Source organism: Mus pahari, chromosome 3 (genome assembly GCF_900095145.1).
Source record: "Mus pahari chromosome 3, PAHARI_EIJ_v1.1, whole genome shotgun sequence".
NCBI classification, from domain to species: domain Eukaryota; kingdom Metazoa; phylum Chordata; class Mammalia; order Rodentia; family Muridae; genus Mus; species Mus pahari.
The window spans coordinates 95,726,155-95,738,221 of NC_034592.1; the positions used below are offsets into that span (position 1 = coordinate 95,726,155).

A 12,067-nucleotide genomic window follows, 5' to 3' on the forward strand; every position below is an offset into this window, starting at 1 on the left:
CTCTCTCTCTCTCTCTCTCTCTCTCTCTCTCTCTCTCTCTCTCTCTCTCTCTCTCTCTCTCTCTCTGAATTTCATGTTCCTCTGTTTCCCTCATAGTGGGTACAGATATATTCCTTTTGAGAGAGGTAACTCGCCAACATGGAAACAGCTGATTTTGTTTCAAGATTAATTTACAACCTAGTGCACACATGAAAACAACCTCCTTTTGAAGTCCAGTAACACAATCTTATGTTGGCAAATAAGCCCTTCTTCCACCCACCTACTTCTGCAAAGCAGAGAACATCAAGGTTTATTAAATGATTAACCAAACTATGAGGTCTTTCTTTGTATTATTAGCATTGATTTTATTTATTTTATTTTTATATTATAATCCAGGTATATTACTTCTTCCTTTTCTCCATCCAAGCACTCCTATATACATCTTCTTGCTCTCTTTCAAACTTATGGCTCTTTTTATTTATTTTTACCATCCCTAAAATTGACTAAACCTTTTATAATACTAACCAAATACTAAAAAGCATATTGAATACAAATGTCACATGTGTATTTGTATTCTCTGACATAATTAACAAGTGAGGTGTAAGCCTTTCTGTAACTGTCAGTTCCCAGTGTGCATTATGTCAGACACAGAAACAGTAGATGCTTAGAAACATTTCTATCATAATAAAATTAAAATTCCTCAATTTAAACTCAAAGCGTTGGTACATGGACCAGTAAGAGTATGTTAGAATCACTACCCCAGAGTACATAGTACATGCTTTGAAAACAACCAACTAAAAGGAACAATGTAGTAAACAACATTATGTCCAACACTGGTGACAAAATTCAATATATTTTATTGTAGTTTTACTCTTGATTAATAAAGAAACATAATCCAATATACATGATAAGGGCTTTGAATTCTGATTTAAAAATTACTACGTGGTTCATCCACCATCAAATCAGTAGTAGGTATCAGCCCCTGACTCTCAGTCTATTTGTCTATTGAACACATTTTTAAACCAAATACTTTATAATACAATTAGGAATAACATAATTAACATAATCACATATCCAGCATGTAACTATTCCATATAAAACTGTTTGGTAAAATGTTAATGTTACTTTACATTTTCCATTTGCACATGAATGATCTGGACTCATGGTATAAATGAATGAATAGAAACTAAGTGTTAGCAAGCTGTGAGTATCAAAAAAAACTTCACTGAAAGACATTCCAAAATACATTAACTCTTTTCTTTTAATAAGAGATTTTTCAAAATATAAGTGGCTCCTATTTAACAATATATAATATCCATATTAGCTTAGTGATTAAACCACAAACTTAAATCTGAAAGTATTTGCTTTCAAAGAACATTAGTGTGTCTCTTTAAGAGTTTACTACAAGTCTAACTCATTAAAATCCCTTCCCAAATAGACCATAATGTCCATAAACCTAAAGACTACAACATTCTTCCAGCCAATGTGCCACAGAACTCATAATCACAGACTGTGATACAAAATTTTGTTGAAACATAAAAAAGGATATTTTAATGCTTAAAACAACATTAAAGTGCGTTATTATGTAGTCAAAAGAGATAGAGAAATAGACTGAGCATAATTATAGATTGATAATTAGAAATTATGGGATTATAGACTTAAAGATTTGGAGGGAAGAGTAGAAATAAATGAGATTAAAGAGAAAAATCTAAAAACATTCCTAGAGAAATTGAATAGCATGTGTACAACTATGAGGAGAAAAAGAAACCAGGTTGCTTCAGTAAAATAATGGATAATTTATGTGTAATGACAAGCACAGATTTTCAGAGCTAACCTTTAGAAACTATATAATTATAACAATAATATACAGTAACCAGTTATGTTATCGTAAGTATATACTGGCATATGTTCATTAAACATAGTGATATGTTTCATAAATCCATTCTCCCTTTTAATTCTTTTTAATTAGTGTATAAGGTAACAGTTATTATTATGGTATCTTCAAGTTTTAAAACTTGGAAGATGTTCTCAATTCACTGTCAGCTATGAATTTACCTGTCTTTTTTATTTGTGATCCCCTTCATCTAGTATGAATTAGATATGAGTTAAAGTAAGTTTAGCTGAGTATGGTGACTTATGACTAAAGAAGAATGAGATATAAGTTGGGAAAAAATACCAGAAGATACCATATACGATAAATTGGGAAGATTAGAAATGGAAGTCAACAGAGTCAAGAGCTAAATTTCAGTACAAATAAAGTCATGTAGAAGTTTCTAAATGGACATAATTTTCACATTTATAGAAGCTATAAATTCCTGTAGAGAAATCTCCTAAAAGATGGTGTTTAGAATTGTCTTTGCTTTCAGAGTAGCTGTATTTGAAAGTGCTGTTTCATAAGTTCATTTTTTACACTCATAACTAATTAAATATCCATAATAAGAAAGAACACCCAATGATTTGCAACAATTAGTAATTGTTTCCCTTGATCTAAACATAGCTAATAAATGCAGGTAGACATATTCCAAGATATTCAGTCTTTATAGACAGAGTATATATTTTGTATTGAATTATCAACATATTTGGAATTAAGTCCTAATACAGAGACATCAAGATCAATGACTCAATCAAACAGTGCTCATGTAAACCATCATGTGTGTATTTCTTCCTCAATAAAGAAATACTGCAAGCTCATTCAGGCACTCAATTAAAACCTCTTGTAGTTTCACTTCTCGAATTAATAAGAACATCTCTATTTTTAATTATTATATAAATTTAAATGATTATGTCTCCTTTTCAAATAAATACATACAAAAATAAAACAAAATGACTTCAAAGCTTTTTGCAAGACTTGGCAAAAACTAAATGTTTAGTTTTTTTCTGAAATAGTGTATTTTTGTATCCCAGGTTGGCCTCAAACTTATGACAATCCTTCTGTGTTCATCTCCCAAGCTGTTCACCAGCATGCCCAAAATATCTCTTTCAAACCTTCCATGTTATTCTGATTCTTTTTCACTTTCTACCACCCCTAAATTATTACTACTTGTTAAAACTCTTTACCTTATCTCTTCTACTTATTGTTCAGAAATAAAATTAGTGCCAACGCATATACTAGGCTATATGAGGCCCCGGGCACATATACAGCAGAGGACTGCCTGGTCTGGCCTGAATGAGAGAAGATGCACATAACCCTTGAGAGACTTGAGACCCCATGGTGTGGGAAAGCCCTGAGTGGTGGAGTGGGATGGTGTGTGGGGATGGGGACATTCTCTTGGAAACAGGGGGAGGAGGAATGGGATGAGAAACTGTTGAAGGATTAGTAGGGGAATAGCAACTGGACTGTAAAGAAAAGATTAAAGATAATAAAAAATAAAAGAAAAATAAAAAAATTAGTACCAACATTACATATAAAGAATAGAAAAACTAGAAAAATATAATTCCTAGTAGTTTTAGGAATTAATTTGTTTTGAAATTATCCATGTTATATCTAAAATGTGAAATTACAAAGTGAAAGTGTGTTTTCAGCACTGGATTATTCGGTAACCATGTCAAATTATATTTTTTATCAAGTGTCAATGACACTCCTCACACTGGAAGACTTCCAATAACCTTATTCTGTTCTAGAGATGATCAGTATATGCCCAACTCTTTTAAAAAGTCAATAGATAGGAAAATATAACTTTTATGATTTCAGTTTTTGTATCAATAAATACTTCCTGATTTTTCAAGTAGAAGAGGCTAAGATCATTCATGCATCATGAGAGAATAGTTAATTGTCAGGTATGCTAAATAAAAAATATTATAAAGCTGTTTAGTGTTTACTAATGCCTTTTACATTTCCCCAGGTAACAAGATACTTCAGCTCAAACTAAAAAAATCAACAATGTTTCTAGTAATAAGGCAAAAATATATTTTTATTTTTATTTTATATTTTATTTTATATTTTTGCCTTCCTCTTAATATAGTATATAACTATGCATTTCTGCATAAATTAACTGTACAAAGCTTCATTCTAATTAGTAACATTTGAAAGTGAAAAAACTGAAAACAATAGTAAATTTAGAAATTATGCTTTACCAAAAAAGTTAAATTCCTTGAAGCCATTGAAAAGAACGCTCACACTGTTATATAATTAAAGATAATCAAAAAACTCTGCACTTCTCAGAGCACCTGAAAAAATGTTCAACATCCTTAATCATCAGAGAAATGCAAATCAAAACAACCCTCAGATTCCACCTCATACCAGTCAGAGTGGCTAAGATCAAAAATTCAGGTGGCAGCAGNTGCTGGCAAAGATGTGGAGAAAGAGGAACAATCCTCCATTGCTGGTGGGATTGCAAGCTGGTACAACCACTCTGGAAATCAGTTTAGAGGTTCCTCAGAAAATTGGACATAGTACTAACCGGAAGATCCAGCAACACCAGTCCTGGGCATATACCCAGAAGATGTTCCAACTTGTAATAAGGACACACGCTCCACTATGTTCATAGCAGCCTTATTTATAATAGCCAGAAGCTGGAAAGAACCCAGATGTCTCTCAACAGAAGAATAGATACAGAAACTGTGGTACATTTACACAATGGAGTACTACACAGCTATTAAAAACAATGAATTTATGAAATTCTTAGGCAAATGGATGGATCTAAAGGATATCATCCTGAGTGAGGTAACCCAATCACAAAAGAACACACATGATATGTACTCACTGATAAGTGGATATTAGCCCAGTAACTTAGAACACCCAAGATACAATTTGCAAAATACATGAAACTCAAGAAGAAAGAAGACCAAAGTTTGGATACTTTGTTCCTTCTTAGAATGAAGAACAAAATACCCATGGAAGGAGTTACAGAGACAACGTTCAGAGCAGAGCCTGAAGGAACAACCATCCAGAGACGGCCCCACTTGAGGATCTATCCCATAAACAACCACCAAACACAGATACTAGGCAGATGCCAACAAGAGCCTGCTGACAGGAGTCTGATATAGATGTCTCCTGTGAGGCTCTTTCAGTGCCTGAAAAATACAGAAGTGGATGCTCACAGTCATCCATTGGACAGAGCACCAAGTCCCCAGTGAAGGAGCCAGAGAAAGTACCCAGGGAGCTAAAGGATTCTGAACCCCCTTAGGAGGAACATCAATATGAACTAACCAGTACCCCCAGAACTCCTTGGAACTATACTACCAATCAAAGAAAACACATGGTGGAACTTGTCTAGCTATATATATAGCAGAGGATGGCCTGGTCAGTCATCAATGGGAGGAGAAGCCCTTGGTTCTTGTGAAGGCTCTATGTATAGGGTAATGCCAGGACCAGGAATGGGAGTGGGTAGGTTGGGGAGCAGGGGGAGGGGGAGGAGATAGGGGATTTTTCAGAAGGGAAATTAGGAAAGGGGATAACATTTGAAATGTAAATAAAGAAAATGCCTAAAAATAAAAATAAAAATAAAAAAGAAATTTAAAAAACACTGCACATATAAAAATGAACAGCAAAACAGCATACAGTATGGATTCCCTCCTTTGGGGTCACCTTCAATCCAAACACAGATAGCTGGTTAGCTCTGTAACAACAGGTCATTATTGCATAAAGGAACAGATCTTGCATAGCAGACCAATATAGCTCATAACGTTCAAGCTGGGTAAGACTGTCGATGGCTTCACTCGCCTAGCAGCCCGTGTAAAACCATCTCTCCCTGTGAAACCTAAGTACATGGAGTAGCCTTTCAACTTAATTCCAGTTTCATTTCTCTATATTGTTCAAGCAAGGTATGTTGACTGGGGGCTTCTAGGACCTTTCTGGCCAACAATCCGCAAGAAGGTACCCTGTGCTTGGCTTGCATATTTGTGAAATCATTTATTTGGGGGCTTAATATTAAGTTTTTGTGTGTTTTGACTATTGACTGTGTTTAAGATGTAGATGGGTCAAAGCTTCTCTCCCATTCTGGGTTCTGCATCTTCACTCTGTATAGAAACTATATATTTGATTCAGTTCCATTTCTTCTACTACTCTAATTTTTCCTTTACTGTAACAGTCATATTTTTAAAGTCAATGCCTGTGTATGTATCTTGAACATATATCTTTATGCCATATTTTCCTCATGTGTTAAATTAATGCCTTTCATTCATTTTGAAATGATTTTTTTTTTTTTTTTGGTTTTTCGAGACAGGGTTTCTCTGTGTAGCTCTGGCTGTCCTGGAACTAACTTTGTAGACCAGGCTGGCCTCGAACTCAGAAATCCACCTGCCTCTGCCTCCCGAGTGCTGGGATTAAAGGCGTGCGCCACCACCACCAGGCTTGAATTGATTTTTTTACAAGTGAAAAACCTTGATCTACTTCAAGTATTCTTCATGGAGATATCTACTTTTTTATTTTTTTAAAGAAGGGGCAATATTTCTTTTATTTTATTTTCTTTTTTGATTATTTTATTAATTTACATTTCAAATGCTGTACCCCTTCCCTGTCTCCCTGCTTCAAATCTCCCATCCCATCCTGCCTCCCCTTTGCCTCTATGAGGGTGTGCCCCAACCCAACCACCCACTCCCAACTCACTGCTCTAGCATCTCCATACACTCCGGTATCAAGCCTTCACGGGAAAAGGGCCTCCCCATTGATGCCAGATAAGGCAATCCTCTGCTACATATGTAGTTAGAGCCATGGACCCATCCATGTATACTCTTTGGATGGTGGTTTAGTCCCTAGGAGCTCGGGGAGGTCCAGTTAGTTGATATTGATGTTCTTCAATCCCCCTCAGTTCCTTGAGTCCTTCCCCTAACTCTTTCATTGGGGTTCTCGGGCTCAGTCTGATGATTGGCTGTGAGCATCCACATCTGTCTTAGTTAGGTGCTGGCAAAACCTCTCAGAGAATAGATATACCAGGCTCCTGTCAGCAAGCACTACTTGGCCTCTGCAATAGTGTCAGGGTTTGGTGTCTGCAGATGGGATGCATCCCTAGGTGGGCAGCCTCTGGATGGCCTTTTCTTCAGTCTCCGCTCCATTTTTTGTCCCTGTGTTTCCTATAAACAGGAACAATTCTAGGTTAAATTTTTTGAGATGACTAGGTGGCACCATCCCTCAACTGGAGGCCATGCCTGTCTACTGGAAGTGGTCTCTTCAGGTTTTATCTCCCCTTTGTTGGATATTTCGGTTAGTGTCATCCATGTTGGGTCCTTGGAACCTCTCACTTCCCTGGCATCTGGGACTTTCTAGTGGTTCTCCACCCCACCCCACCTCTGCTACATATTTCTGCTCATTTTCTTGACCCTCTGGAATTCTCTCCTGTCTCTTCCCATACTCGATCCTGTCCCCCTTTTTCCCTCCCCCTCCTTACCACTTACTAAAGAGTCTCCTTTTCAGGGTGTTTTCACCACCACTATTGAGAATATTTGCTGTTCTATAAATAGATGGATGGATGGATAGATAGATAGATAGATAGATAGATAGATAGATAGATAGATAGATAGATAGATAATAGATGGATGGATGGAGGGATGGACAGATGGATGGATCAATCGATCGATGATTGATCGATCGATTAATATACCTGAAAATAGAAGAATTATTTTTACTTCTTCCACATTAATACAATGTGATCTCTCAAGCTTTCATAGATAGATGATCATACTCTCAAGTATGAATTTTTTATTTCTAGTTACTTCAGGAATTAGCTTTAAGATGGGATGTTATATTTTGTCAAAGATATTTTTCATGTTTGCAAATTATGATAAGTTGTTCATATTATATTTCTTTTTTAATTTTTTATTATTATTTTCTTTATTTACATTTCAAATGCTATCCCGAAAGTTCCCTATACCCCCCCACCCCTGCTCCCCTACCCACCCACTCCCACTACTTGGCCCAGGTGTTCCCTTGTGCTGGGTCATATATTTCTTTTCAGTGACATTTTTTACATTTTTGCTTCTTGAACAAAAAGAACAAATTGTTTAAAATTTCCTTTGTCATGTCCTTCTCTAGTTTTAATATTAGAGTAATACTAACTTTGAACAAGGGTCTGAAAATGTTCTTACCCTTTATGTTTTATAAAATAGTCTGAAACACATTGGTATTAGTCCTTCAATAATGGAATTATAGGATGCATCAGTGAATTCCCCTGGCTTTGTGCATTTCATAGATGGAAAATTACTTATTGCTTCAATCTCATTGGCCAGGTATTTACTAAGGTTGTAGGCACCCTCCAGGTTTAATGTCAGGAGGTCTGGCATCCCTAAGTATTTTGTCATTTTATATTTTCTAGTTTATTGGAATATATATTTTCAGACTATTTCCTACAGTTTCTGTTTTTCAGTAGATTGCAATGTAATTTTAATAATGCAGCAATTGATATGATCCTGTAAGCATCTTATTGACTGTATGGAACTGGAAGGCATAGATTGCCAAAGTGAATAACAGCTTGACATACTCTAGTTTCTCATTTAATGAGTCTTCATTGCTAATTCTTGAATAAGTAGTTGACTTTTTGTTTAGCACCTCTGCCTCTCAGATTTCTGAGGTATTGATTTTCTTATCAGTTACTTTAATCACTCATTCTGAGGCAAAAATTATTCTGAACATCTATGTGTGAGCTGCTTTTGTTCTACATGTCTTTTGTCCTTTTTATTCCCTGGGTAGCAGTGTAGACTCAGTGGACCACACTAATTAGAAGCTTTTTACTGGGGAAAAACAACATAAAGCTCTTTGTTTTGGAAAAGGTGATGCTCTCAGTCAGAATGTGAAATTATCCTCCTCTAAACCTGGAAAAATTCCCACACTTACAGCACTACCACATAAATAAAACACATGTGTGAACACATAGTTCATAGCAAAGCAGACATCAGTTGAACCTAACTATGGACAGAGGATCAGCCTACAACTATTGGTCATAAATTGTTTGACCTCATATTAAGCTACAATTTATTCTTGACATGTTTCCTTTGTGTGTTGTAGAAGCAGAGAGAAGAGGATCAAATGAGCATGTGTGACTTTTGCTCATGCTTTTCGAGAAGATGTTCAGGAGACTCCAAGCTGGTTATAAAAGAAAGGTAGAATACTTACCACAAAAAAGCATTACATGGGGAAAGTGCATAATATTTCCAAATTTTATGTTCCCTTATTTTTCTTACCCTTTTAGTTTTTCATAACTATATTTTCTAACTTCTGTTATTAGCTTCTTGCTTCATAGTCTTCATTCCTGCCACTTAACTTCTAGGCATCAGTCAAATTCCTGGGTTTTCCTTTGGGGAATTACAGTTCTGACATGATTGAAGTTTCTCATTTTCTCTTAGTTCTTTAAGAGAATGATTCCCATCAATTGAGGACAGATTCAGTTGACTAACTCAGGGAAGAGTTTCATTATCTTTTTGGCAAACATGACTGGTGTGTTTATTCTTCAAAGTTGTTTCTGGAGCTCATGGTAGAGATGTATATTTATATTCTTTTGTATTTTGTGGAGTAGTCAATCAGATCATTTGGGTCCCAGACAGACACTGAATACAATTTTCATTGAAAGATGAAAGACTTTTGGGGTACTATTTATTAGCTATTGATAGATCCTAGGAAAGGAAGTGTAGAAAAGGAAATACCTCCACTTGTCTACCCTCTAATGAGCACACCAGCCTCTAAAAAACAGACCTGCGGGCACATAGTTACACATGTAAACCTGGTTAAATTCAGGTGTGTCACAAAACAAAATGTATATATATATATATATATATATATATATATATATATATATATATATGAACATTAAAAGAATTGTTGGTTGTGTGAATGGGATGGGTGGAATATGGTGAGCAACGGGTATGAGTGGTCAGTATGCATTGTACACAAGTATAAAATTATCAAAGAACAAATTTAATTAAGGAAAAGGCACTAGTTTAACTGTGAAAAGATTTTTAATGTGTTTAAATTATCTTTTTCATTCATGAGAATATTAAAAAACTAGGAAAACAAGATGTATCAGTAATTTAAACAAAACAAATTCCAGAACAAAGTAAGGAAGCAAGGCACAGGGGGCTGAAAGCACACATTTCTTTTACNNTGCATCCAGGTAAGGCACTAATTTCTCATGTGGAAGGTGGTGAGGACAAGAACCTGTACAGCTTGTTTGACCCACCTTAGATGTTCAAATACTTTCCTTCTATTTTTTCTCTCTTGGTTGTAAACTATCATAGTAAATTTAGGTTTAAATCATCAGGTCACCCTAAATATGTAAGCATAGAAAATTTCTGTACCTCATCTCTCTGTGTTTCTGTATAATCTCACTGTTAAACAACAGGTTGTTTTAGGTTTTTGTATTTGGCTCATTACTTTACAATCAAGAAAACCCTTTTGCATAAAAATTAATTTCCCCTCTTGTGCCCTTCAGGTGCTAGTCTACTCATGGTCAAGCTTGCACAAGTTGATGGATAGAGGAAATCACTCAGTGGTATCAGAATTTTTGTTGCTAGGCCTCACCAATTCATGGAGAATTCAGATTCTCCTTTTTCTGTTCTTCACAGTATTTTATGTGGCAAGCATGCTGGGGAACCTGCTCATTGTGCTCACAATCATCTCAGACCACCACCTGCACTCCCCCATGTACTTCCTGCTGGCAAACCTCTCCTTCATTGATACAGGTGTGTCCAGCATCGCTACTCCAAAGATGATTTATGACCTCTTCAGAAAGCACAAAGTCATCTCCTTGAATGGATGCATCACTCAGATGTTCTTCATTCACACTGTTGGGGGAACAGAGATGGTGTTGCTCATAGTCATGGCCTATGACAGGTACATCGCTATCTGTAAGCCCCTCCACTACCTGACCATCATGAGTCTCAGAATGTGCATTGTTCTTTTGNCTCTTGCTTGGATCATTGGCCTTATCCATTCTGTGGCCCAATTGGCTTTTGTTGTAAATTTACCCTTCTGTGGAGCTAATAAAATGGACAGCTTTTATTGTGATTTTCCTCGGTTCATCAAACTCGCATGTACAGACACATACAGACTGGAGTTCCTGGTCACTGCCAACAGTGGTTTCATCTCCATGGCCACCTTCTTCATCCTGATTGTGTCTTACNTCTTCATCCTGGTCACAGTTCGTAAACACTCCTCAGGTGCTTCCTCCAAGGCCCTCTCCACTCTCTCAGCTCACATCACTGTGGTTGTTTTCTTCTTTGGTCCTTGCATTGTTGTCTATGTGTGGCCTTTCCCAACTTTACCCATAGATAAATTTTTAGCAATTTTTGATGTCATTATCACTCCCTTTATGAATCCTCTCATCTATACGCTTAGAAATAATGAGATGAAGGTTGCAATGAGGAGACTCTTTGTTAGGGCTTTAAGTTTCATTGACAGTTTAAGAGATTCAGATTGAAGTAGAACATTCTCGAGGATAAAAGATTTTTATTCTGTACTGAGTAGACTTCTTTAGACACTTACACATGCAAGCAATATTGAATATACTCAGCAAGTTGTGTGTACATTTTATATAGTACGTATACATGTGTGCGTGTGTATAATTTATATGTATATGTGAAAATAGTAAATGAAAATGAACCCTTGAATTTGGTATGGAAGAGTTGTCAGACGTAATAGGGATACAAAGGAGAAAATGGAAGAAATAAATAATGTAATTGTAGCTTAATTAAATATATATTTTTAATTAAATATTTTTGATTTACTAAAAAACTATTTGAAAAGTCTCTTCAACTTAAGGTTTTAAAGTCTACTGTGCAGTGCTTCCTCAGGTATTCTCTGCAGACCTGATCATGTTTTGCTAAAGAATTTCTGGTTTCTGAAAGTACTGAAATGCAGTAAATCCAGCCTAAAATATGATTTCTGTCAGATGCCATATGAAAGTGATGGCAACTGCTGAAACCTCACACACTGAACGTGCTTTGTTATCATCTCAAATAATGGAAACTTCTCTTTGGCACTGGTCCTCAGAGATGGAGATAGCTCTTTCTAATCTGCACAACCGCCTTGTGAATTTCTCAGTATCTGTACAGCAACAGGCATATACAAAATAAAGGTTTTTAGCTGGATGAATTCAAGAATTCAAGACTTTTATCGTCTGAATTAGTTAACGACAGGTAGACTTGACTATTTCTAACAGTT

General features: G+C 35.9%; 1 protein-coding gene across 1 annotated transcript; it reads left to right on the plus strand.

Moving 5' to 3' along the window:
• The first annotated feature begins 10,327 nt into the window (after positions 1 to 10,327).
• LOC110318524 (olfactory receptor 4F6-like) lies at positions 10,328 to 11,411 on the plus strand. The gene has a single exon (XM_021193647.1). It carries the CDS (start codon positions 10,374 to 10,376, stop codon positions 11,322 to 11,324), a length of 951 nt encoding a protein of 316 aa, XP_021049306.1. The 5' UTR covers positions 10,328 to 10,373; the 3' UTR covers positions 11,325 to 11,411.
• Positions 11,412 to 12,067: the final 656 nt, after the last annotated feature.